General features: G+C 48.9%; 1 protein-coding gene and 1 long non-coding RNA gene across 3 annotated transcripts in view; one reads left to right on the top strand and one right to left on the bottom strand.

Moving 5' to 3' along the window:
* LOC140395685 (uncharacterized) overlaps positions 1-22786 on the top strand; it is a 137527-nt gene that overhangs the window by 93604 nt on the left and 21137 nt on the right. The window lies entirely within an intron of this gene.
* The window catches only part of axin2 (axin 2 (conductin, axil)), a 49895-nt gene continuing 46384 nt past the window's right edge, over positions 19276-22786 (bottom strand). The window contains exon 11 of the mRNA XM_072483752.1: positions 19276-21760. Within this exon, the coding sequence (XP_072339853.1) occupies positions 21634-21760 (127 nt within the window). The 3' untranslated portion in view covers positions 19276-21633. The remainder of the gene's footprint in view (positions 21761-22786) is intronic.

Here is a 22786-nt window from a genome sequence, read left to right as displayed (position 1 = left end):
CCTTTCATGTGCTGGCACCCTACACAATGTCCTTCTAACATTTATGACTTTTAACAAATACATTAAGGCAAAAGGATTATCAGCATCTGAAGAAATTCTTTGAAAAGGATATGCTAATTCCTAGGGAAGGGAAACATCAAACCCGTGCCAGCAAATAGCCAAGGGATCTTCACTTCTTTAATATCCTCTGAGTCGCTTTATCTCCTTACAAAACCTGTATCATCACATAAACAGGAAATGAAACAGTTTCAGCATCAAAGCCCCCACCAAGCCATGCTGTAATTTTAGATCAGGGCTGTTTTTTTTATATATATATATATATATATAAAGGTTATCTCAAAACCTTAATCAAACCAAGGATATGTGTCTTTTTCAAAGAGTCAATTGATCATTGTCATTTAAAACCACCATCTAAAGCTCCAACAAGAACTTTGTTTTTTAACTCCTCTCTGCTGTTGTTTTTCTTTTTCTACAGTTTAATTGACAGAAGGAGTACCCACAGAAACTTGCTTATAAACTCCACTGATCTGTTTTAACAGATAAGGCAGATATCTCTTATCTTTCTGAGTTCTGTTCTCTTAGCTTTCTGTACAGTATATGAAGCTTTACATTCTTTCAGCACGCAGGGTTTTAAGGCAGTGACATATTCCCCACCCCCATTCCCTCCCAAGTATAACCTCACGAATGCTATAATCCTCCCCAGCCCCACATCCCTCCCAGATCTCTGAATTCCTCCAATTCTGGCCTCCCCTGCAAACCATGATTTTCATTGCACCCCCCAACCCCCCCTCCCTTCCCGCCCCACCCCTCCCTGACGTGCTTTCAGTTGCTTGGGCCTTAGCTCTGGGATGCAAACGTACGAGTTAGGAGTAGGCCACTCGGCCCTTCAAGCCGGCTCCGCTGTTCAATAAGATCATGGCGGATCTGACTGTAACCTTCTGCCTACCCGGGCAGCACGGTGGCGCAGTGGGTTAGCACTGTGGCCTCACGGCGCTGAGGTCCCAGGTTTGATCCCGGCTCTGGGTCACTGTCCGTGTGGAGTTTGCACATTCTCCCCGTGTCTGCGTGGGTTTCGCCCCCACAACCCAAAAAACCTGTGCAGGGTAGGTGGATTGGCCATGCTAAATTGCCCCTTAATTGGAAAAAATGAATTGGGTACTCTAAAATTTAAAAAAAACTTCTGCCTACCCCAGATAATCCTTCACCGCCTTGTTTATCCCGAATCTATCACTGCTATCAATCTGTCAAATACTCTGATTCCATGCCTTGTGAGAAAGGACGTTTCAAAGCCTTATTACCCTCTGAGGGAAAAACATTCTCCTCATCTCTATCTTAAATGGGAAACCCCTTACAAGCCTTGCCTGTCCAATCTTTCTACATGAGATAACCCGCCCATTCCTGGTATTAGTTTAGTAAATCTTTTCTGAATTACTTCTTGAACATTTGCATTCTTCCTTAAGTAAGGAGACCAATTCTGTACACAATACTCCCGATGTGCTCTTTACAACTGAAACATAACCACTCTACTTTTATATTCAAGTCCCCTCACAAAACAATGACATTCCATTAGTTTTCCTAATTACTTGCTGTACCTGTAGTCTTTTGTGACTCATGCCTTAAGATACCCAGATCTCTCTGCACCTCAGACCTCTGCAATCTCTCACCATTTAGATAATAAGCTTTTTTTAAATTCTTCCTGCCAAAATGGTCATTTTTACATTTGCCCACATTATATATTTTTTAAAGTAGCCAAATCTCTTTTTCCCAATTAAGGGGCAATTTAGCGTGGCCAACCCACCTACCCTGCACATCTTTAGGTTTGTGGGGGTGAGACCCATGCAGTCATGGGGAGAATATGCAAACCCCACACAGGACAGTGACCCAGGGCTGGGATTGAACCCGGATCCTTGGCACCGTGAGGCAGCAGTGCTAACCACTGTACCACCCTTACATTTGCCCACATTATGCTTCATTTGCCAGATCTTTGCCTAATCACTTAACCTATCTATGTCCCCTTGTAGCTTTCTTATGTCTTTTTCACAACTTACTTTCCCACCTATCTTTGTACCATCAGCAAACTTAGCAATTCATCAGGTCATTTATATATATTGTAAAACATTTCCAAACCTGAGTCTCTCTCTCTCTAGCCTTCTCCTTGAAGGCACTCCCAAAAAGACACACTTTGACAAAGCGTTTAATTAGTTCTCTTCATATCTCCTCATGTGACTTAGTGCCAGATTTTATGTGTATTCATCTGTGTTAACCCAGGATAATAAGTTATTTGGTGATATTCATAGAAGATTCTCAGGAGTTCTAGGCTTGGACCTCTGCAGTGCCCATTGGAGGAGTGGCACTGAGGGGTTGAGACCAATTAATTGTAGCTTCCCGAGTCACACTGGATGAGTTGATCTAGGGCAGGGCATGGGTGGAGGAAGAGGGTTGAATTTGGGATCTTCAGGCAAATTCCAAATGGTCTCTTTGCTCAGCAAGTCATGGGGTAGGGGCTAAAGAAAGTTCTCCATGTAATTGTAATTTACTTTTGGACCATTGAGCAGGGAGTATCACATAGAATTACAGCCAGTTCTACAGCACAGAAACAGGCCATTCAGTCCAACAATTCTATTCTGGTGTTTATGTCCCACCCTCCTTCTCAACCAATCAACATGTCCTTCTATTCCTTTCTCCTTCACCGTGTGTTTATCCAACTTCCCCTTAAATGCTCCAATACTATTTGCCTTAACTATTCCTTGCGGTAGCAAGTTCCACATTCTTGCCACTCTCTTGGTAAAGAAGTTTCCCCTGAATTCCCCATTGGATTTATTCATGACTATCTTATACTTATGGCTTCTAGTTACGATCTCACCTGCAAGTGGAAACATCTTCTCTATGTCAGCCCTATCAAATCTTTTCAGAATCTTGAACATAAAAAAGTAAGGAAGCAGGGCAGAGCCAGGCATTCAAGCCCACTCACCATTCAATGAGACCATGACTGATCTTCCACTCCAACCCCATTTTCCTGCACTATTCCCAAATCGTTTAATGATTTTAATATGTAGAAATCTATCGCTCTTAGTCTTGAACGTACTCAATTGCTGAGCCTCCATAGTCCTTTGGGCCGAGAAGTCCAAAGATTCACCACCACCCTGAGTGAAGAAATTCCCCATCTCAGCGCTAAATGGCCTGCCCTTTATTCTGAGTCTAGTCCCCTCCAACCAGGAGAAACATCCATCCTGTATCTACCCTGTCAAGCCCTGTAAGAATAATAATAATCGCTTATTGTCACAAGTAGGCTTCAATGAAGTTACTGTGAAAAGCCCCTTGCATATTCAAATGAGATCACCTCTCCTCTAAACTCCAGAGAATAAAGGCCCAGACTATTTAATCTTTCCTCGTAGCACAAACCTTCCATCCCAGGAATTAATTTAATGAACCTTTGTTGCACTCCCTCTATGGCAAGAATATCTTTCCTTAGGCAAGGTGACCACATCTTCATACTACTGCAGGTGTGGTCTCACCAAGACTGTATTACTGCAGCAAGACATCTTTACTCCTGTACTGAAATAAAGGGCAAATACCATTTGCCTTCTTAATTGCTTACTGTACCTGCAGGTTAGCTTTCAGTGACTCATGAACAAGGACATCCAAGTCCCTTTGAAGTTCAACACTTTGCAGCCTCTCATCATTTAAGACATACTCTGGGTTTCTGTTTTTCCTCCCAATGTGGATAACCTCACATTTCGCCACAATATATTCCATCTGACAAATGTTTACCGCTCGCTTAGCCTCTCCAAATCTTCTTAAAGTGTCTTTGCATCCTCCTTACAACACCCACTTCCACTCAGTTTGTGACATCTGCAAACTTGGAAATATTACATTTAATCCCCATATTCAAATCATTGACACAGATTGTGAATAGCTGGAACCCAAGCACTAATCTTCACCGTACCCCACTTTTCACAGACTACCAACTTGAAAATAACCCATTTTTCTTACTCTTTTTTCTGTCCATTGACCAGTTGCAATCCATGCCAGTACATTACCCAGTCCAGTGTGCTCTAATCTTGTTTCCTTTTTAAAAAAAATTCCAATTAAGGGGCAATTTAGTGTGATCAATCCACCTATCCTGTAAATCTTTGTGTTGACACGGTGAGATCCACACACACGGGGAGAATGTGCAAACTCCACACGGACAGTGACCCATGGGCGAGCTCAAACCCCGGTCCTCGGCACTGTGAGGCAGCAGTGCTAACCGCTGCGCCACTGTGCCGCCCTCTAATTTTGTTTCCTAACCTCTTGTATGGGACCTTATCAAAAGCTTCCTGAAAATCTAAATATACCACATCCACTGGTTCCCCCTTATCGATTCTGCTAGTTATATCCTCAACAAACTCCAAACATGAAGAACTCTATTAGATCATGATTAGCCTGTTCAGCCTTTCCTGATAAGCACAGTATAACCTCAGAACAAGAAAAGTAACCAGTGAGTACTCCATTGCTGGCCATTTACACCAGACCCACCAGGAGCCCTTTCATGAATTGTTACGCGACTACAGTCTGCTTCAATGGGGATGGTGAAATCTGATGAAGTTTCAATCAGATAGAAAGGAATTACAGTAAAAAGTATTACCCTCGCTGCCAGGCTGACTATTTCTGGGTTAGCGGAGACAAGGAAAACAAGAAGCTGCCTTGTCATTGATGTCTGCTCACAAACTACAGCAATTGATTCAATAAAACGTTCAAGATCAAAGCCTCCAGTTTGTTCCAGCAGCTTGTACTGGATATGACAAAGTGATGATTTATTTATTAACCAAGCTAAAAAATGAGAAACTTTTTGAAGTATTTTGTTTTTGATGAGAAGAGAGAGAGGTTGCTGCTTTCTCTCAAGTTTGACGATGAATTAAAGCCAAACAGAATTTGTTAATATTGATAGCTCGTATGCAGGAAGTATTGATGGCATTTTGCTTTTGTACATAATTATCCTTTTGCCCGTAAAGTAGGGAAAACTGGCTTTAGATTGGAGCCTGAATCATTTTCTGTCCCTTCCAGTTCTGCTGTTGTTTCAACTCACTTTGCTTCTAAAGATCAGCTCTGCAGATTCCACAACATTTTGATCCCTTGCCTTGTTTCCACAGTCTAATCTGTTTGCAGATGCTGACAGGTTTTAGATTTGAGAAAGAAAAATTACTCCGTTTCCACGGTGACTGCGGGTTTCAAAAAGAAGCTCTACATATACACAACACACACACACACACACACACACACACAGAAACAAAACAAGCTGACATTTTTGGGGTGACATTGATAGTCAGATAATAGAAGCAATGAATGTGGGCTGGAGATGTCCGATGCGCAGGAAACCCTGCGACATCCCCCTGTGCAAGAGGAAAGAGACAGACAGGGCTGCTGTCCACACTGGGCCCCAGACGCTCTGTCTCAAGCTAGGAATAATAATATACCCCCACTCTCTGAAATATAACACATTGAAACCTGTCTTTGATCTGATGCCTTCCCAGGGGAACTATAAGGGGTCATTAATTAAACCGGACTCAACTGTCATTTATTAATATTAATTTGGCTTCAATAAGCTTGGTGCAAATGGGATCATTAAACTCTTTACACAATGTGTGTTTGATGCTCTTTTATCCATTCGATTTTATCTGAGTTACGCCCAATGGAAAGCGGGACATTGTTAGACTGTCCTTCAGCTCGTACAGGCTCCTCAAGTGTAGGTATAATTTGGAATGGTTTTCAGTCAGATACAACCCAATATTGAGAAGATAAGGGAATGAGCTATGTGACTACTATCCACCCATCTGCCTCCTGACTGCGCTATGGATGTCAGTCTGATTTCACAGATTGGAGTCTCATTGAGAGATGACATCTTCACTGGGACTGAGAAGACAAACATTAGGGTTAATGATGAGACTCCTGGTTGCTAGGCACTGTTTTCCTCCAAACACGTAAAGTAACCTGCCCTTACATCTCCTCCTCACAAAGATAAATTAAATTTAAATTAAATTTAATAGAAAGAGGATTTTTTTTGTTGTAGGACCACGGTTGAAATAGGAGGAAATGGGGCCTTGTCACCAGGGGCTAATTCTTGGACAATGCAGCCAGCACCACAGATAAATGGTATCAGACTGAGCCGTCCTTACAGTCCCTAGCAAACCAACCTCATTGAACACAATAACTAGATAGACAGCGACAGCACCTGACTGTGTGACAGATCACAAACGCAAACGCAGTACCAAATTCCCAATAAAAAGAAATACCAAGATCTGGCTAACATTACAGATAATGTTGTGGTTGTGTCTTTTAATGATATGATTCATACCTTTCGATTGATTCAGCTTCCTTACATGTCCCTATTATTTTAGATGTGTTTTACCTTTTCTTCTATGTTGCAAATGGAATAAAGGGGATTCTCTTGTGCATCAAGGACACACTGCTGCCATTTTTGGGAATTAAGTTCAATTTTAACTCACACCTATAGTATGGAATCTTTTACTCTTACTGATGGAGGCGGTAAGGGCATGTAACGAGGAGGAATGATGGTGTATTGGATCCCCGCTACCTTCCCGTCACCACCAGAATTATTTTCTGGACGCAAAGGCCCATGGTTGACCTTCCCACCTCACTGCCTATTGAAGCCCTTAAATAGTCAATTAATGTCCTCTCAAGGCCTCACTCCACCACCACTGGTATTAAGCCAGCAACAGGCAGGGCCTGGCAATAAAACAGGTAAAACTACGACCATCTTGTCACCTCCAGAAGTGGGGCTCCCTTGATCAAAGGCACTGCCTCATTGAGGGAGAAGACATCAGCAAGTGGGGGCTGCTGACAGCCACTACCCTGTCCCTGATGCCTAGGGCCCTGGTTCCTGTCCCTCTGGCAGCAGCCACAGCTTTCCTCTGGCACTGCTGAGCAACAGAGCTGCTGGCTCCTGATTGAGCCACAGTTCTTGGGTAGGCGAGACTCCCACTCCTGAGCTCTTGTTCCATGGGAAGGGCGCCGCTGGCCTTGCCACTGCCTGATTGATTTGTGGTTTTGTGGGCCTTCCTGAAAAGAGGCAGTGTGGGTCTCGCGTTAGCATCCAGCCGGGAGCCGAGACCGCTGATGCCCCAGCAAGATTCTGCCCATAGAAGCTATAATTGGTCGTTCCACTGCCCATTCCTGTTGGAAACTAGGGTTGAATACAGAATGGACTGATTGGGATTGACGACCCCTCCATCTGACAGGCTCTGATTGTCAGGGTTCCATTAGATTCACGCCCTACCAAAGGTCAGGTCTGAGGTGTTCAAGACAGGCGACCCTGACCTATACAAGAAATCCAGGTACGACCTCCGCAAAGTCATCAGGGATGGCAAGTGACAATACCAGACTAAGCTAGAGTCACAGACTTACGACTCGGACTCTCATAGGTTGTGACAAGGCTTAAGCAACATAACGGGCAGGGCAGCACAGTGGTGCAGTGGTTAGCACTGCTGCCTCATTGTGCCGAGGTCCCAGGTTCGATTCCGGCTCTGGGTCACTGTCCGTGTGGAGTTTGCACATTCTCCCCCTGTTTGCGTGGGTTTCGCCCCCACAACCCAAATGATGTGCAGGGTAGGTAGATTGGCCACGCTAAATTGCCCTTTAATTGGAAAAAATGAATTGGGTACTCTAAATTTATTTTAAAAAAACATAACGGGCTACAAAGCAAAGCTGAGTAAAATCACCGGCAGCAGCGCACCCCTCCCGGATGAGCTCAATGCATCCTATGCTCGGATCGAGCAGGAAACCATCAAACCATTGTCAACTGCCCCAGCAGCCTCGGACACACCCATACCTACCGTCACAGCTTCCAAAGTCAGATCGGCCTTCTTGAAAGTGAACCTTTGGAAAGTGACGCGTCGTCATGGGGTCCTTGGTCATGCACTCAGATTCTGTGTGGACCAACTGGCGGATGTGTTTGCGGACATTTTCAACCTCTTCCTACTCCGTTCCGAGGTTCCAACCTGCTTCAAGAAGACCACCATCGTACCGGTGTCAAAGAAGAACCAGGGGCGGGATTCTCTCAACCGAGGCTGGGCCGGAGAACCTGGACAGTTGGTAGGATTTCGCAAGCCCAGGCCAGATATGGGGGGTGAATGTAATGCGACATGAATCCACGGTCCCGGTTGAGGCCGTACTCATGGGTGCAGAACTTGGCTATCAGTTTCTGCCCGCCCATTCTGCGTTGTCGAGCGTCCTGAAGGCCGTCCTGGAGAACGCTTACCCGAAGATTAGAGGCTGAATGCCCTTGACTGCTGAAGTGTTCCCCGACTGGAAGGGAACATTCCTGCCTGGCGATTGCCACGCGATATCCGTTCATCCGTTGTCGCAGCGTCTGCATGGTCTCGCCAATGTACCACGCTTCGGGACATCCTTTCCTGCAGCGTATGAGGTAGACAACGTTGCTGAGTCGCACGAGTATGTACCGCATACCTGGTGGGTGCTGTTCACTCCATGTTGATGATCTGGCACAACTTGCAGAGGTTGCTATGGCAGGGTTATGTGTTTTTTTTTTTTGTTAGGTGTGTGAAGGATGGAGGGGAAATTTCAAGGGACCAATAATTCTGGCAGCAGTGATAAAAGAAACAAGATGAAGCTTGTAACAGAGGTAAAGACGATATGGTACATAATGAATGAGTCCCAGAGATTAGCTCCCCATTGGAGCAGGGCAGGTGAGTTCCGAGAGACAACACATAGAAACATAGAAAATAGGAGTGACAAGAGGCCATTTGGCCCTTTGAACCTGCTCCGCCATTCATCATGATCATCCAACTCAATAGCCTAATCCTGCTTTCCCCCCATAGCCTTTGATTTCCCTTCACCCTAAGTGGCATGTCTAACTTCTTCTTGAATGTTTTAGCCTCAATATATCTTGTGGTAACAAATTCCACAGGCCGACCACTCTCTGGGTGAACAAATGTCTCCTCATCTCTGTCCTAAGTGGTCTACCCCGTATCCTCAGACTGTGACCCCTGGTTCTGGACCCACTATCGGGAACATCCTTCCTGCATCTACCCTGAACAGTCCTGTTAGAATTTTATAGGTTTCTTTGAGATCCCCGCTCATTCTTCTGAATTCCAGCGAATACAATCCTTTTTTAAAATAAATTTAGAGTACCTAATTTTTTTTTTCCAATGAAGGGGCAATTTAGCGTGGCCAATTTACCTAATCTGCACATCTTTGGGTTGTGGGGGTGAAACCCACGCAGACATGGGGAGAATGTGCAAACTTCACACGGACAGTGACCCAGGTCGGGGATTCGAACCCGGGTCCTCAGCGCCGCAGTCCCAGTGCTAACCACTGCGCCATCATACTGCCCTATGCGAATACAATCCTTTTTTTCCTACTTTTAAAAACATTTAGTGTACCCAATTAATTTTTTTCCAATTAAGGGACAATTTAGCGTGGCCAATCTATCTACCCTGCGCATCTTTGGGTTGTGGGGGTGACACCCTCGCAAACACGGGGAGAATGTGCAAACTCCACACAGACAGTGACCCAGAGCCCGGATCGAACCAGGGACCTCGACGCCGTGAGACAGCAGGGCTAACCCGCTGCACCACCGTGCTGCCCCAGTGAATACAACCCTAACCAATTCAATCTCTCCTCGTACGTCAGTCCCACCATCCCAGGTATCAGTCTGGTAAACCTTCGCTGCACTCCCTCGAGAGCAAGAACATCCTTATTCAGATAATGTGACCAAAACTGCACTCAATATTCCAGGTGTGGCCTCACCAAGGCCCTGTATAATTGCTCCTGTAGTCAAATCCTCTCACTATGAAGGCCAACATACCATTTGCCTTCTTTACCGCTTGCTGTACCTGCATGCTTACCTTCAGTGACTTGTGCACGAGGACACCCATTGCACAAATGTCTCATTGCACATTTCCTTCTCCTAATTTATGGCCATTCAGATAATAGTCTGCCTTCTTGTTTTTGCTACCAAAGTGGATAACCTCACATTTATCCAAATTATATTGCACCTGCCATTCATTTGCCCACTCACTCAACTTGTCCAAATCACAGGGCAGCAAGATGGCACAGTGGTTAGCACTGCTGTCCCATGGCACCGAGGTCCCAGGTTCGATCCCGGCCCTGGGTCACTGTCCATGTGGAGTTTGCACATTCTTTTCACCACCACAACACAAAGATGTGCAGGGTAGGTGGATTGGACACACTAAATTGCCCCTTAATTGGAAAAAATGAATTGGGTGCTCTAAATTTATTTTAATAAAACACTTGCCCAAATCACACTGAAGGATCTCTGCACATTCCTCACAGCTCACACTCACACACAACTTGGTGTCATCTTCAAATTTGGAGACATTACATTTTGTTCCCTCATCTAAATCATTGATATGCACTGTGAATAACTGTGGTCCTAGCACCGATCCCTGTGGTACCCCAGTAGTCACTGCCTGCCAATTTGAAGAAGACCCATTAATTCCTACTCTCTATTTCCTGTCTGCCAACCAGTTTTCTATCCATCTCAATACATTACCTCCAATCCCATGCGCTTTAATTTTTCACGCTAATCTTTTATGTGGGACTTTGTCAAACGCGTTCTGAAAGTCCGAATATACCACATCCACTGGCTCCCCCTCATCAACTCTACTAGTTACATCCTCAAAGAATTCCAGTACATTTGTCAAACATGATTTCTCCTTCATAAATCCATGCTGACTCTGTTCGATCCTGCCACTGTTTTCTAAGTGCTCTGCTATGAAATCTTTGTTTCGAATCACTAGCTTTCGGAGCACAGCTCCTGCCTCAGGTGAATGAGCTGCGCTCCGAAAGCTAGTGATTCAAAACAAACCTGTTGGACTTTAACCTGGCATTGCAAGACTTCTTACTGTGCTCACCCCAGTCCAACGCCGGCATCTCCACATCATGGAATCTTTGATAATGGATTCTAGTATTTTTCCACTACTGATGTCAGGTTTACTGGTCTATAGTTCCCTGTTTTCTCTCTACCTGCCTTTTTAAATAGTGGAGTTACATTAGCTACCCTTCAATCTGCAGGAACTAGCCAGAGTCTATAGAATCCTGGAAGATGACAACCAATGCGTCCCCTATTTCTAGAGCCACTTCCTTAAACACTCTGGGATGTAGATTATCAGGCCCTGGAGATTTATCAGCCTGCAATCCCATCAATTTTCCCAACACCATTTGTTTACTAATACACTGGGTACAATGTGTTCTCACAGAAAGCTACCTGCTGCTGTACTGGATTCTGACTGAAACCCACTGTATAACAGACTGCTCCATAGCAATGTGTTTGCAATCATCTCACACACTCACCGGAAACAGCCAATTACTCACAGCCCGCTCAACAAAATAATTAAATATATCCTCAACAAAATTCAAACGGAGTAGGAAAATGTCACCTTAGAAATGGCATCACTAAAACTCGACATAAAATAAGTATGTAACTGCACTGAAATATTGATAAAACTGAAGGAGTAATAGTATTTTTTTAAATCTCCTTTGTGGGGGATTCTTGCTCGGTTGATGTCTTTCTCACCCATTTCAATTTTGCCCTCATACTTACACGACATTTAAGAACTGCGTTTATCCGTGATAGGGGAAGAAGCAAAAACATATCCACTGATTGCCCTATTGGCAGTACTGACATTTAGCTCAGTGGCTGCTTGTGTACTTTCCAAAGTTATTTCTTCAGACGCATCAATACAGTGCTTGAGAGACATTTTTTTTTACATGTTCTTATCACAGTAATTGGCTGAAAGGGAGTTAGATAGAATCAAAGAATCTGACAGTGTAATAGAAGGTCATTCAGCCTGCCTGTGTTAGACGTAGCACTGAATGAGAAAAAGGTCAGCACTGAAGGAGCACAGCACTGTCAGACGGGTCAGCACTGAAGGAGTGCTGCACCATCAGAGAGGACGGCACTGAAGGAGCACAGCACTGTCAGACGGGTCAGCACTGAAGGAGCGCTGCACCGTCAAAGGGGGCGACACTGAAGGAGCACAGCACTGTCAGACGGGTCAGCACTGAAGGAGCACAGCACCGTCAGAGGGGACGGCACTGAAGGAGCACTGCACCATCAGAGTGGTCGGCACTGAAGCAGCTCTGCACCGTCAGAGGGGTCAGCACTGAAGGAGTGCTGCACCATCAGAGGGGACGGCACTGAAGGAGCACTGCACCATCAGAGGGGTCGGCACTGAAGGAGCACAGCACTGTCAGAGTGTCAGCACTGAAGGAGCGCTGCACTGTCAGAGTGATCTGCACTGAAGCAGCTCTGCACCATCAGAGGGGTCGGCACTGAAGGAGTGCTGCACCATCAGAGGGGTCGGCACTGAAGCAGCTCTGCACCGTCAGAGGGGTCGGCACTGAAGGAGCACAGCACCGTCAGAGGGGTCAGCACTGAAGGAGCGCAGCACCGTCAGAGGGGTCGGCACTGAAGGAGCGCAGCACCGTCAGAGGGGTCGGTACTGAAGGAGCACAGCACTGTCAGACGGGTCAGCACTGAAGGAGCGCAGCACCGTCAGAGGGGTCGGCACTGAAGGAGCACAGCACCATCAGAGGGGTCGGCACTGAAGGAGCACAGCACCGTCAGAGGGGTCGGCACTGAAGCAGCTCTGCACCGTCAGAGGGGTCGGCACTGAAGGAGCACAGCACCGTCAGAGGGGTCAGCACTGCAGGAGTGCTGCACCGTCAGAGGGGTCGGCACTGAAGGAGCACAGCACAGTCAAAGGGGGCGACACTGAAGGAGCACTGCACTGTCAAAGGGGGCGACACTGAAGGAGCACTGCACTGTCAAAGGGGGCGACACTGAAGGAGCACTGCACTGTCAGAGGGGGCGACACTGAAGGAGCGCAGCACTGTCAGAGGGACTCTGAAGGAGTGCAACACTGTCATAGGGCGTGACACTGAAGGAGTGCTGCACCATCAGAGGGGTCGACACTGAAGGATCACAGCACTGTCAGACGGGTCCGCACTGAAGGAGCGCTGCACCGTCAGAGGGGTCGGCACTGAAGGAGCACAGCACTGTCATAGGGGGCAGCACTGAAGGAGCACAGCACTGTCATAGGGGGCAGCACTGAAGGAGCGCAGCATTGTCATAGGGGGCAGCACTGAAGGAGCACAGCACCGTCAGAGGGGTCGGCACTGAAGGAGCACAGCACCGTCAGAGGGGTCGGCACTGAAGGAGCACAGCACTGTCATAGGGGGCAGCACTGAAGGAGCGCAGCATTGTCATAGGGGGCAGCACTGAAGGAGCGCAGCATTGTCATAGTGGGCGACACTGAAGGAGCACAGCACTGTCAGACGGGTCCGCACTGAAGGAGTGCTGCACCGTCAGAGGGGTCGGCACTGAAGGAGTGCTGCACCGTCAGAGGGGTCGGCACTGAAGGAGCGCTGCACCGTCAGAGGGGTCGGCACTGAAGGAGCACAGCACTGTCAGACGGGTCGGCACTGAAGGAGCGCAGCACTGTCATAGGGGGCAGCACTGAAGGAGCGCAGCATTGTCATAGAGGGCAGCACTGAAGGAGCACAGCACCGTCAGAGGGGTTGGCACTGAAGGAGTGCTGCACCGTCAGAGGGGTCGGCACTGAAGGAGCGCTGCACCGTCAGAGGGGTCGGCACTGAAGGAGCACAGCACCGTCAGAGGGGTCGGCACTGAAGGAGCGCAGCACTGTCATAGGGGGCAGCACTGAAGGAGCACAGCACTGTCATAGGGGGCAGCACGGAAGGAGCGCAGCATTGTCATAGGGGGCAGCACTGAAGGAGCGCAGCATTGTCATAGTGGGCGACACTGAAGGAGCACAGCACTGTCATAGGGGGCAGCACTGAAGGAGAGCAGCATTGTCATAGGGGGCGACACTGAAGGAGTGCAGCACTGTCAAAGGGGTTGGGACTGAAGGAGCGCAGCACCGTCAGAGGGGGCGGGACTGAAGGAGCGCAGCACTGTCAGAGGGGGCGACACTGAAGGAGCGCAGCACCGTCAGAGGGGGCGGCATAAAGGAACGCTACACCATCAGAGGGGGCGGCATGAAGGAGCGCTGCATTGTCAGAGGGGGTGGCACTGAAGGAGCGCTGCATTGTCAGAGGGGGTGGCACTGAAGGAGCGCTGCATTGTCAGAGGGGGCGACACTGAAGGAGCACAGCACTGTCAGAGTGGTCAGCACTGAAGGAGCACAGCACTGTCAGAGGGGTCAGCACTGAAGGAGCACAGCACTGTCAGACGGGTCAGCACTGAAGGAGTGCTGCACCGTCAGAGGGGCTGGCACTGAAGGAGGGCAGCACTGTCAGAGGGGTCGGCACTGAAGGAGCGCAGCACCATCAGAGGGGGTGACACTGAAGGAGCGCTGCACCGTCAGAGGGGTCAACACTGAAGGAGCGCAGCACTGTCAGAGGGAGCGACACTGAAGGAGCGCAGCACCGTCAGAGGGGGTGACACTGAAGGAGCGCAGCACTGTCAGAGGGGGTGACACTGAAGGAGAGCAGCACTGTCAGACGGTTCAGCACTGAAGGAGCACAGCACTGTCAGACGGGTCAGCACTGAAGGAGCACTGCACTGTCAGAGGGGGCAACACTGAAGGAGCGCAGCACTGTCAGAGGGGGTGACACTGAAGGAGCACAGCACCGTCAGAGGGGGTGACACTGAAGGAGCACAGCACTGTCAGAGGGGGTGACACTGAAGGAGCGCAGCACCGTCAGAGGGGTCAGCACTGAAGGAGCACAGCACCGTCAGAGGGGGTGACACTGAAGGAGCGCAGCACTGTCATAGGGGGTGACACTGAAGGAGCACAGCACTGTCAGAGGGGGTGACACTGAAGGAGCACAGCACTGTCAGAGGGAGCGACACAGAAGGAGCGCAGCACTGTCAGAGGGAGCGACACTGAAGGAGCGCAGCACTGTCAGAGGGGGTGACACTGAAGGAGCGCAGCACTGTCAGACGAGTCAGCACTGAAGGAGCACAGCACTGTCAGACGGGTCCGCACTGAAGGAGTGCTGCACCGTCAGAGGGGTCGGCACTGAAGGAGCGCTGCACCGTCAGAGGGGTCGGCACTGAAGGAGCACAGCACTGTCATAGGGGGCAGCACTGAAGGAGCACAGCACTGTCATAGGGGGCAGCACTGAAGGAGCGCAGCATTGTCATAGGGGGCAGCACTGAAGGAGCACAGCACCGTCAGAGGGGTCGGCACTGAAGGAGCACAGCACCGTCAGAGGGGTCGGCACTGAAGGAGCACAGCACCGTCAGAGGGGTCGGCACTGAAGGAGCACAGCACTGTCATAGGGGGCAGCACTGAAGGAGCGCAGCATTGTCATAGGGGGCAGCACTGAAGGAGCACAGCACCGTCAGAGGGGTCGGCACTGAAGGAGCACAGCACCGTCAGAGGGGTCAGCACTGAAGGAGCGCAGCATTGTCATAGGGGGCAGCACTGAAGGAGCGCAGCAGTGTCATAGTGGGCGACACTGAAGGAGCACAGCACTGTCAGACGGGTCCGCACTGAAGGAGTGCTGCACCGTCAGAGGGGTCGGCACTGAAGGAGTGCTGCACCGTCAGAGGGGTCGGCACTGAAGGAGCGCTGCACCGTCAGAGGGGTCGGCACTGAAGGAGCGCTGCACCGTCAGATGGGTCGGCACTGAAGGAGCGCAGCACTGCCATAGGGGGCAGCACTGAAGGAGCGCAGCATTGTCATAGGGGGCAGCACTGAAGGAGCACAGCACCGTCAGAGGGGTTGGCACTGAAGGAGCACAGCACCGTCAGAGGGGTCGGCACTGAAGGAGCGCAGCACTGTCATAGGGGGCAGCACTGAAGGAGCACTGCACTGTCATAGGGGGCAGCACGGAAGGAGCGCAGCATTGTCATAGGGGGCAGCACTGAAGGAGCGCAGCATTGTCATAGTGGGCGACACTGAAGGAGCACAGCACTGTCATAGGGGGTGACACTGAAGGAGCACAGCACTGTCAGAGGGGGTGACACTGAAGGAGCACAGCACTGTCAGAGGGAGCGACACTGAAGGAGCGCAGCACTGTCAGAGGGAGCGACACTGAAGGAGCGCAGCACTGTCAGAGGGGGTGACACTGAAGGAGCGCAGCACTGTCAGAGGGAGCGACACTGAAGGAGCGCAGCACTGTCAGAGCGGGTGACACTGAAGGAGCACAGCACTGTCAGAGGGGGTGACACTGAAGGAGAGCAGCACTGTCAGAGGGGGTGACAGTGAAGGAGAGCAGCACTGTCAGAGGGGGCAACACTGAAGGAGCGCTGCACCGTCAGAGGGGGTGACACTGAAGGAGCACAGCACTGTCAGACGGGTCAGCACTGAAGGAACACAGCACTGTCAGAGGGGGTGACACTGAAGGAGTGCAGCACCGTCAGAGGGGGTGACACTGAAGGAACACAGCACTGTCAGAGGGGGTGACACTGAAGGAGTGCAGCACCGTCAGAGGGGGTGACACTGAAGGAGCGCAGCACTGTCATTGGGGATGACACTGAAGGAGCGCAGCACTGTCAGAGGGGGTGACACTGAAGGAGCACATCACCGTCAGAGGGGGTGACACTGAAGGAGCACAGCACTGTCAGAGGGGGTGACACTGAAGGAGCACATCACCGTCAGAGGGGGTGACACTGAAGGAGCACAGCACTGTCAGAGGGGGTGACACTGAAGGAGAGCAGCACTGTAGAGGGGGTGACACTGAAGGAGAGCAGCACTGTCAGAGAGGGTGACACTGAAGGAGAGCAGCACTGTCAGAGGGGGCAACACTGAAGGAGCGCTGCACCGTCAGAGGGGGTGACACTGAAGGAGAGCAGCACTGTCAGAGGGGGCAACACTGAAGGAGCGCTGCACCGTCAGAGGGGGTGACACTGAAGGAGAGCAGCACTGTCAGAGGGGGCAACACTGAAGGAGCGCTGCACCGTCAGAGGGGGTGACACTGAAGGAGCACAGCACTGTCAGAGGGAGCGACACTGAAGGAGCGCAGCACTGTCAGAGGGGGTGACACTGAAGGAGCACATCACCGTCAGAGGGGGTGACACTGAAGGAGCACAGCACTGTCAGAGGGGGTGACACTGAAGGAGCACAGCACTGTCAGAGGGGGTGACACTGAAGGAGAGCAGCACTGTAGAGGGGGTGACACTGAAGGAGAGCAGCACTGTCAGAGAGGGTGACACTGAAGGAGAGCAGCACTGTCAGAGGGGGCAACACTGAAGGAGCGCTGCACCGTCAGAGGGGGTGACACTGAAGGAGAGCAGCACTGTCAGAGGGGGCAACACTGAAGGAGCGCTGCACCGTCAGAGGGGGTGACACTGAAGGAGAGCAGCACTGTCAGAGGGGGCAACACTGAAGGAGCGCTGCACCGTCAGAGGGGGTGACACTGAAGGAGCACAGCACTGTCAGAGGGAGCGACACTGAAGGAGCGCAGCACTGTCAGAGGGGGTGACACTGAAGGAGCACATCACCGTCAGAGGGGGTGACACTGAAGGAGCACAGCACTGTCAGAGGGGGTGACACTGAATGAGAGCAGCACTGTCAGAGGGGGTGACCCTGAAGGAGAGCAGCACTGTCAGAGGGGGCAACACTGAAGGAGCGCTGCACCGTCAGAGGGGGTGACACTGAAGGAGAGCAGCACTGTCAGAGGGGGTGACACTGAAGGAGCGCTGCACCGTCAGAGGGGGTGACACTGAAGGTCGCAGCACTGTCAGAGGGAGCGACACTGAAGGAGCGCAGCACTGTCAGAGGGAGCGACACTGAAGGAGCGCAGCACTATCAGAGGGGGTGACACTGAAGGAGCGCTGCACCGTCAGAGGGGGTGACACAAGGTCGCAGCACTGTCAGAGGGAGCGACACTGAAGGAGCGCAGCACTATCGGAGGGGGTGACACTGAAGGAGCGCAGCACTGTCAGAGGGGGTGACACTGAAGGAGCGCTGCACCGTCAGAGGGGGTGACACAAGGTCGCAGCACTGTCAGAGGGAGCGACACTGAAGGAGCGCAGCACTATCGGAGGGGGTGACACTGAAGGAGCGCAGCACTGTCAGAGGGGGCCTCAGACAGAGGTGTAGAAAGCAGCTGCTATTATTGCTGTTGTGAAAGTCCACAAATCCTGCCCCGCTAGCATCACAGTATCAGAAACGGAGAATCCAGCCCGAGTTCGTGAAAAGATATAAATGTTCAAGTCTTCCCTTTTTTAGGGTGCCAGGCCCCAGTGGTTGAAGGAGAGGTTGAGAAAGAGCTGCACTGGGAAGGCAGAGTGTCGGAGGAGGGAAGGGGAACGAAGGTTAGACCAAGGTTGTTGCAGCAAGGTTCTGTAGGGATTGGTAAAGAAGGACGAGACTGCCGTGATTGTGTGTCCATGTTAGGTATCCCAATCCTATCACTGGGGCCATTTTAGGTCGATACTTAAACTAAATGTAGCTGTTGTCTCTCAAAAAATTGTCTTGTTTTGGTACAAAGGAACATTTTACTGAATCCGACGATTCATCAGCTGAGTGGCAGGTTCCGAGTGTGTGAAATTGACCGGAAAGTGATGAGATTGTATTTTCTTACCCCAAGTGTTGCTGTAATCTTTCAACACCAAAAATTCATGCTGAAACTATGATCTTCAATGCTGCTTGGTTTTATCTATGCAACACTTCTCAGCACTTCAACAAAAACTGTTAGCACGCAGCCTGGTTTCATTTTCAACAACTTGCGTAACTTTGCCCTTACCTCAAACACAGTGTGCCGCTCAGACCCTCATCCAGACCCTTGTAACCTACAGGCTCAAATGTTTCAACTCTCTCCTCCCAAACCTGTGGCTCAGCTCCACCTCAAATTAAACTACAAACATCTGGCACTCGTATCCTACCCCCGCCCCCCCCCCCCACCTCAAACTCCTCCCCCCCACACTCTCTCTTCCCTTGTCCTCACTCTCCCCACTACATTCTATCCTGCCTTCCCCACTTTCTCCCTCTTGTACTCCCAATGCTTCCCCACGCATCGCCCCCCCCCCCCCCCCCCCCCCGGCTGTTGGGGTCTTTATGCTCTCTGAGCACTGCTTCCTGTCCATCTCATCTCTGCTGGCAGATCTTTAGCTGCCTTGGCGTTTCCTCAGAGCTCTCCTGAGCTTCAATGTCTCTCTCTCTTCCTGCAGAACCCTTCCCCTCCCTCTGAAACCCGCCTCTCAATCATCAGACAGGAGATTGCAGAATAATAAACGAGAACAGTAGGATGGCAGCTGGCATCGGACATGGACTAAAATCCCAGACCCTCAAAAAACAAAAGGGTTCATCAAAGAAATTAATTTGAAAAATATAAAATTTTAATAAAGGCTACATCTCTTAATAATTACATAATTATTGTACCAAGGATTCTTAAATCAAACTCTTTTGTAATGCCTTATTTACAGAAGGTAGAATAAAATGCGATAAAACATGGTTACAACACTCAAAAAAGCATAAAAATATCTTTATACATAAACCCTTATTAACAAAGGGAGATGTGACCCTCAACACAGGGTGACACACAGTATTAATAATACCATGCAGGCACAGGTACTGTACTGGATAAACAAGAAACACTAGTAATAGTGTGTAAAACTCTTCAACAATATTTACAAAGGTTTTGTACAAGTTCCGTCCAGAGGTGCGGTACAAAGTCACAGAGTGATAGTTCGAGTGTGTTGGGCGAGAAGAGTCGAAACTGGGTCTGGCCCCTTCTCAGAACGATACTTCGACCTGGTTCCTCCCTGCATTCATTTAACACAGGCACGTGTGTTAACTGTTTTCTGGAGAACAGCGCAAGCAGTCATTTCTGTTCTGGTATTTTATAATTAATTTTTCTTTTCCAGTTGCGTTGTTGGGAATGGGATTTAATTCACGGCATCTTAAAAGTTTATCACCTTTGGAACTATGGACTTTTAAACAAAAAAATCTCGACTACTCAATGGTCCGACTCAGACAGGAAACTAGGTCTTTGCACAACCTGAGTTATACAAAAGGAGCCTGGGTCCGGTCAGTGTAGATCAGGACACTTATTCTGGCACAGACTCCAGAAATCCTACAGCACCGAGAGACTGAGAGAGGGGGTGCGATCACAGGCAATAAAGAGAGAGAAAACAGTAAACACGGCAATGCTGAAATACAAACACAATGTTGTGTTCGGTGTCTGAAGATGAAAGATCTGGATCATATTCACACACACTGGCTCTTTTCTTTCCCATTTTCAGCTCTGTGTACTTTGGAAATTGGGGGCCGATTTGAATGTGTGATATGAGTGAGCAGCAACACTGGTACAAAGTTGCTCCTTTCATAGTTAAACTGTTTATTCTCAATCGGTTTGGTTACCGATGTTTCAACCCGTGAAATTAAACACAGGGGGGGAAAAAAATCAACTCCAACCCTGGTCATGTGATTGTGGAGTATCAATTCTCTAACCCATGGTGTGCTCTGGTCAAGCAAGCTCTCTCTGCATGGATGACAGAGCTCTGGTCAAGCAAGTTCTCTCTGCATGGAGGACAGAGCTCTGGTCAAGCAAGCCCTGTCTGCGTGGAGGACAGAGCTCTGGTCAAGCAAGCTCTCTCTGCGTGGAGGACAGAGCTCTGGTCAAGCAAGCCCTGTCTGCGTGGAGGACAGAGCTCTGGTCAAGCAAGCTCTCTCTGCGTGGAGGACAGAGCTCTGGTCAAGCAAGCCCTGTCTGCATGGAGGACAGAGCTCTGGTCAAGCAAGCCTCTCTACGTGGAGGACAGAGCTCTGGTCAAACAAGCCCTCTCTGCATGGAGGACAGAGTTTGAATCAGCACCAGGACTGGGCAGCTGCCACACTTACCCTTCCACTGGTGACAGATCTGAGAGCTGGCCAACTTTACAATGCACTCATTCACATTACAATCCACAGATGCATCACTTTTGAAAAATGTTGGGATATTGTCATAAACGTTGGGATATTGTCACAGAGTATTTGCAGGAAGGGGAGGGGATGGTGCGTGTGTTGGGTGCATGAAAAGTTCTGTGGATTTTCCTGGATTTGAAAGGCACTAGACTGGATGTACACGTCAAATGGAAGATTGACACAGGCAAGGCTAGTTGTCATTTCTGTCAGACCATTAAGACTTGGTGATGGTTCCGGTACAAATACAAAGCAGCAATAATGTTATATTAAGACATGGTCAATTGTTTTAGAGAAAATCCACAGCCAGCTTAACAGTTTCATTTTAAAGACACCAGAGAAGTGATCCTCATTATTGTCACTAATGTTATAGGAGGAAGGAGGGGCTGTCACACAGAGAGGAGTGGCTGCCTGCACCAGTGGAAAAGTTGGACACATCATTGTAGTAGTAGCATATCCATAAACCGAATACACAGATGCAAGTTCAATAAATATCAGGATGTGTCACTGAGCAGGCACTATAGTGTCTGTTCATATATCTCGTCCCTCAGGAAGCCACTGTTATTCCTGCATGTCTGTAAATAACCAATAGTGGTCATTTGTACAATGTAGCCCAGTATTTTCAGGTAAACATTTTTATGATCTTCGCATCCTATGTAAGGCAAACATCACCACAGCTTTTTCATGTCTGAATTCCGTTACCTCACAGCTTATTTCACCTTTCTGGAATTTTTCATAATTTGACTTCTTAAAATTAGTCCTTTTTAATGAATCAGTCGATACGCTCCACTTTTCCCAAAATCTTTCCCTCATACATGGGCAGTGTGCTATCGTCACTCTGAACTTCTTCAAAAACTGCCCCGCAGTCAAATTCATTGCTGGCTCTCTTGAAATAGTACCTGTGCAAAGAGAGAGAGCAGTTAGAACAAAGGAAGCTAAATTGGGGTGGGGGAGAGAAAGGAAAGCTAGACAGAAGAATGGAGGAAAGGAGAGAGGGGGAAGAGGTCAAAGAAAAGGAAAAAAGAGGGAAGGAAAAGTATAAGGAGGAGAAAAGCCAGGGAGAGACTGACAGACACCAGAATTAGAGCAACTAGTGCCTCTCACTCACTCACTGATAAAACCAGATCACATAAATCCCAATAAGTAAATCAAGAAACAGGAGTGATTCCACAAAGCAAATATGTGGAATATTAACCCTTATGAATACATACAATGTCAATAAATATATATTCCCTATGAACATATGCATTCCATATGAGTGTTCTTGCATAGACACAGTGCGGCAGGATGTTTCCTGGATTTATCCAAAATCAGATTTTGCTTTGTTGAAAAAGAACCATGGGAGAGATAAAAAATAGTTTTTTTAACACAGTGAGTTGCAACTATTTGGAATGCACGGTCTGAAAAGGGTGGATACTAATTCTCAAAAGGGAATTGGACAAATACTTGAAAAGGGAAAACAAAACACAGGGCAGATGGGGATGGAATGGGACGGGCCGGGGCAGGACTGAGCGGATAATATCTTTGGTGAGGTGACCTTCCAAAGACATGTCTACAATGTTGCCTAGACCGCCTATTTCATTGCCCAACACGGTCCTTGCCTCAGTTAATCTGCTGCTGGAATCCTAACCCATCACTTTGATCAATTATTCCAATGCACCCCTAGCCGCTCCCCCACATTCCATCCTTCTGTAAGAACAAGATTATTTAACACTCTGCTGCCCGTGTCCTTGCACCAAGTTCTATTCAACCATCATCCTGTGTTCATTTATCTACTTTGGCTCCTGGGTCTGGCAAAACCAACGTTCGTCCTTGTTTTCAACTCCCTCCATGGCCTCACCCATCTCCAACACTGTAACCCCTTAGAATCCGCCAAGATATTTGCACTCATCTAATTCTGGCCCCTTCAGCATCCCGGAGTTTAC

Source organism: Scyliorhinus torazame, chromosome 18 (assembly GCF_047496885.1).
Source record: "Scyliorhinus torazame isolate Kashiwa2021f chromosome 18, sScyTor2.1, whole genome shotgun sequence".
In the NCBI taxonomy this organism is placed as follows: Eukaryota; Metazoa; Chordata; class Chondrichthyes; order Carcharhiniformes; family Scyliorhinidae; genus Scyliorhinus; species Scyliorhinus torazame.
The sequence above is the reverse complement of the archived record's forward strand: the minus strand, read 5'-3'. Positions and strand labels throughout refer to the sequence as shown.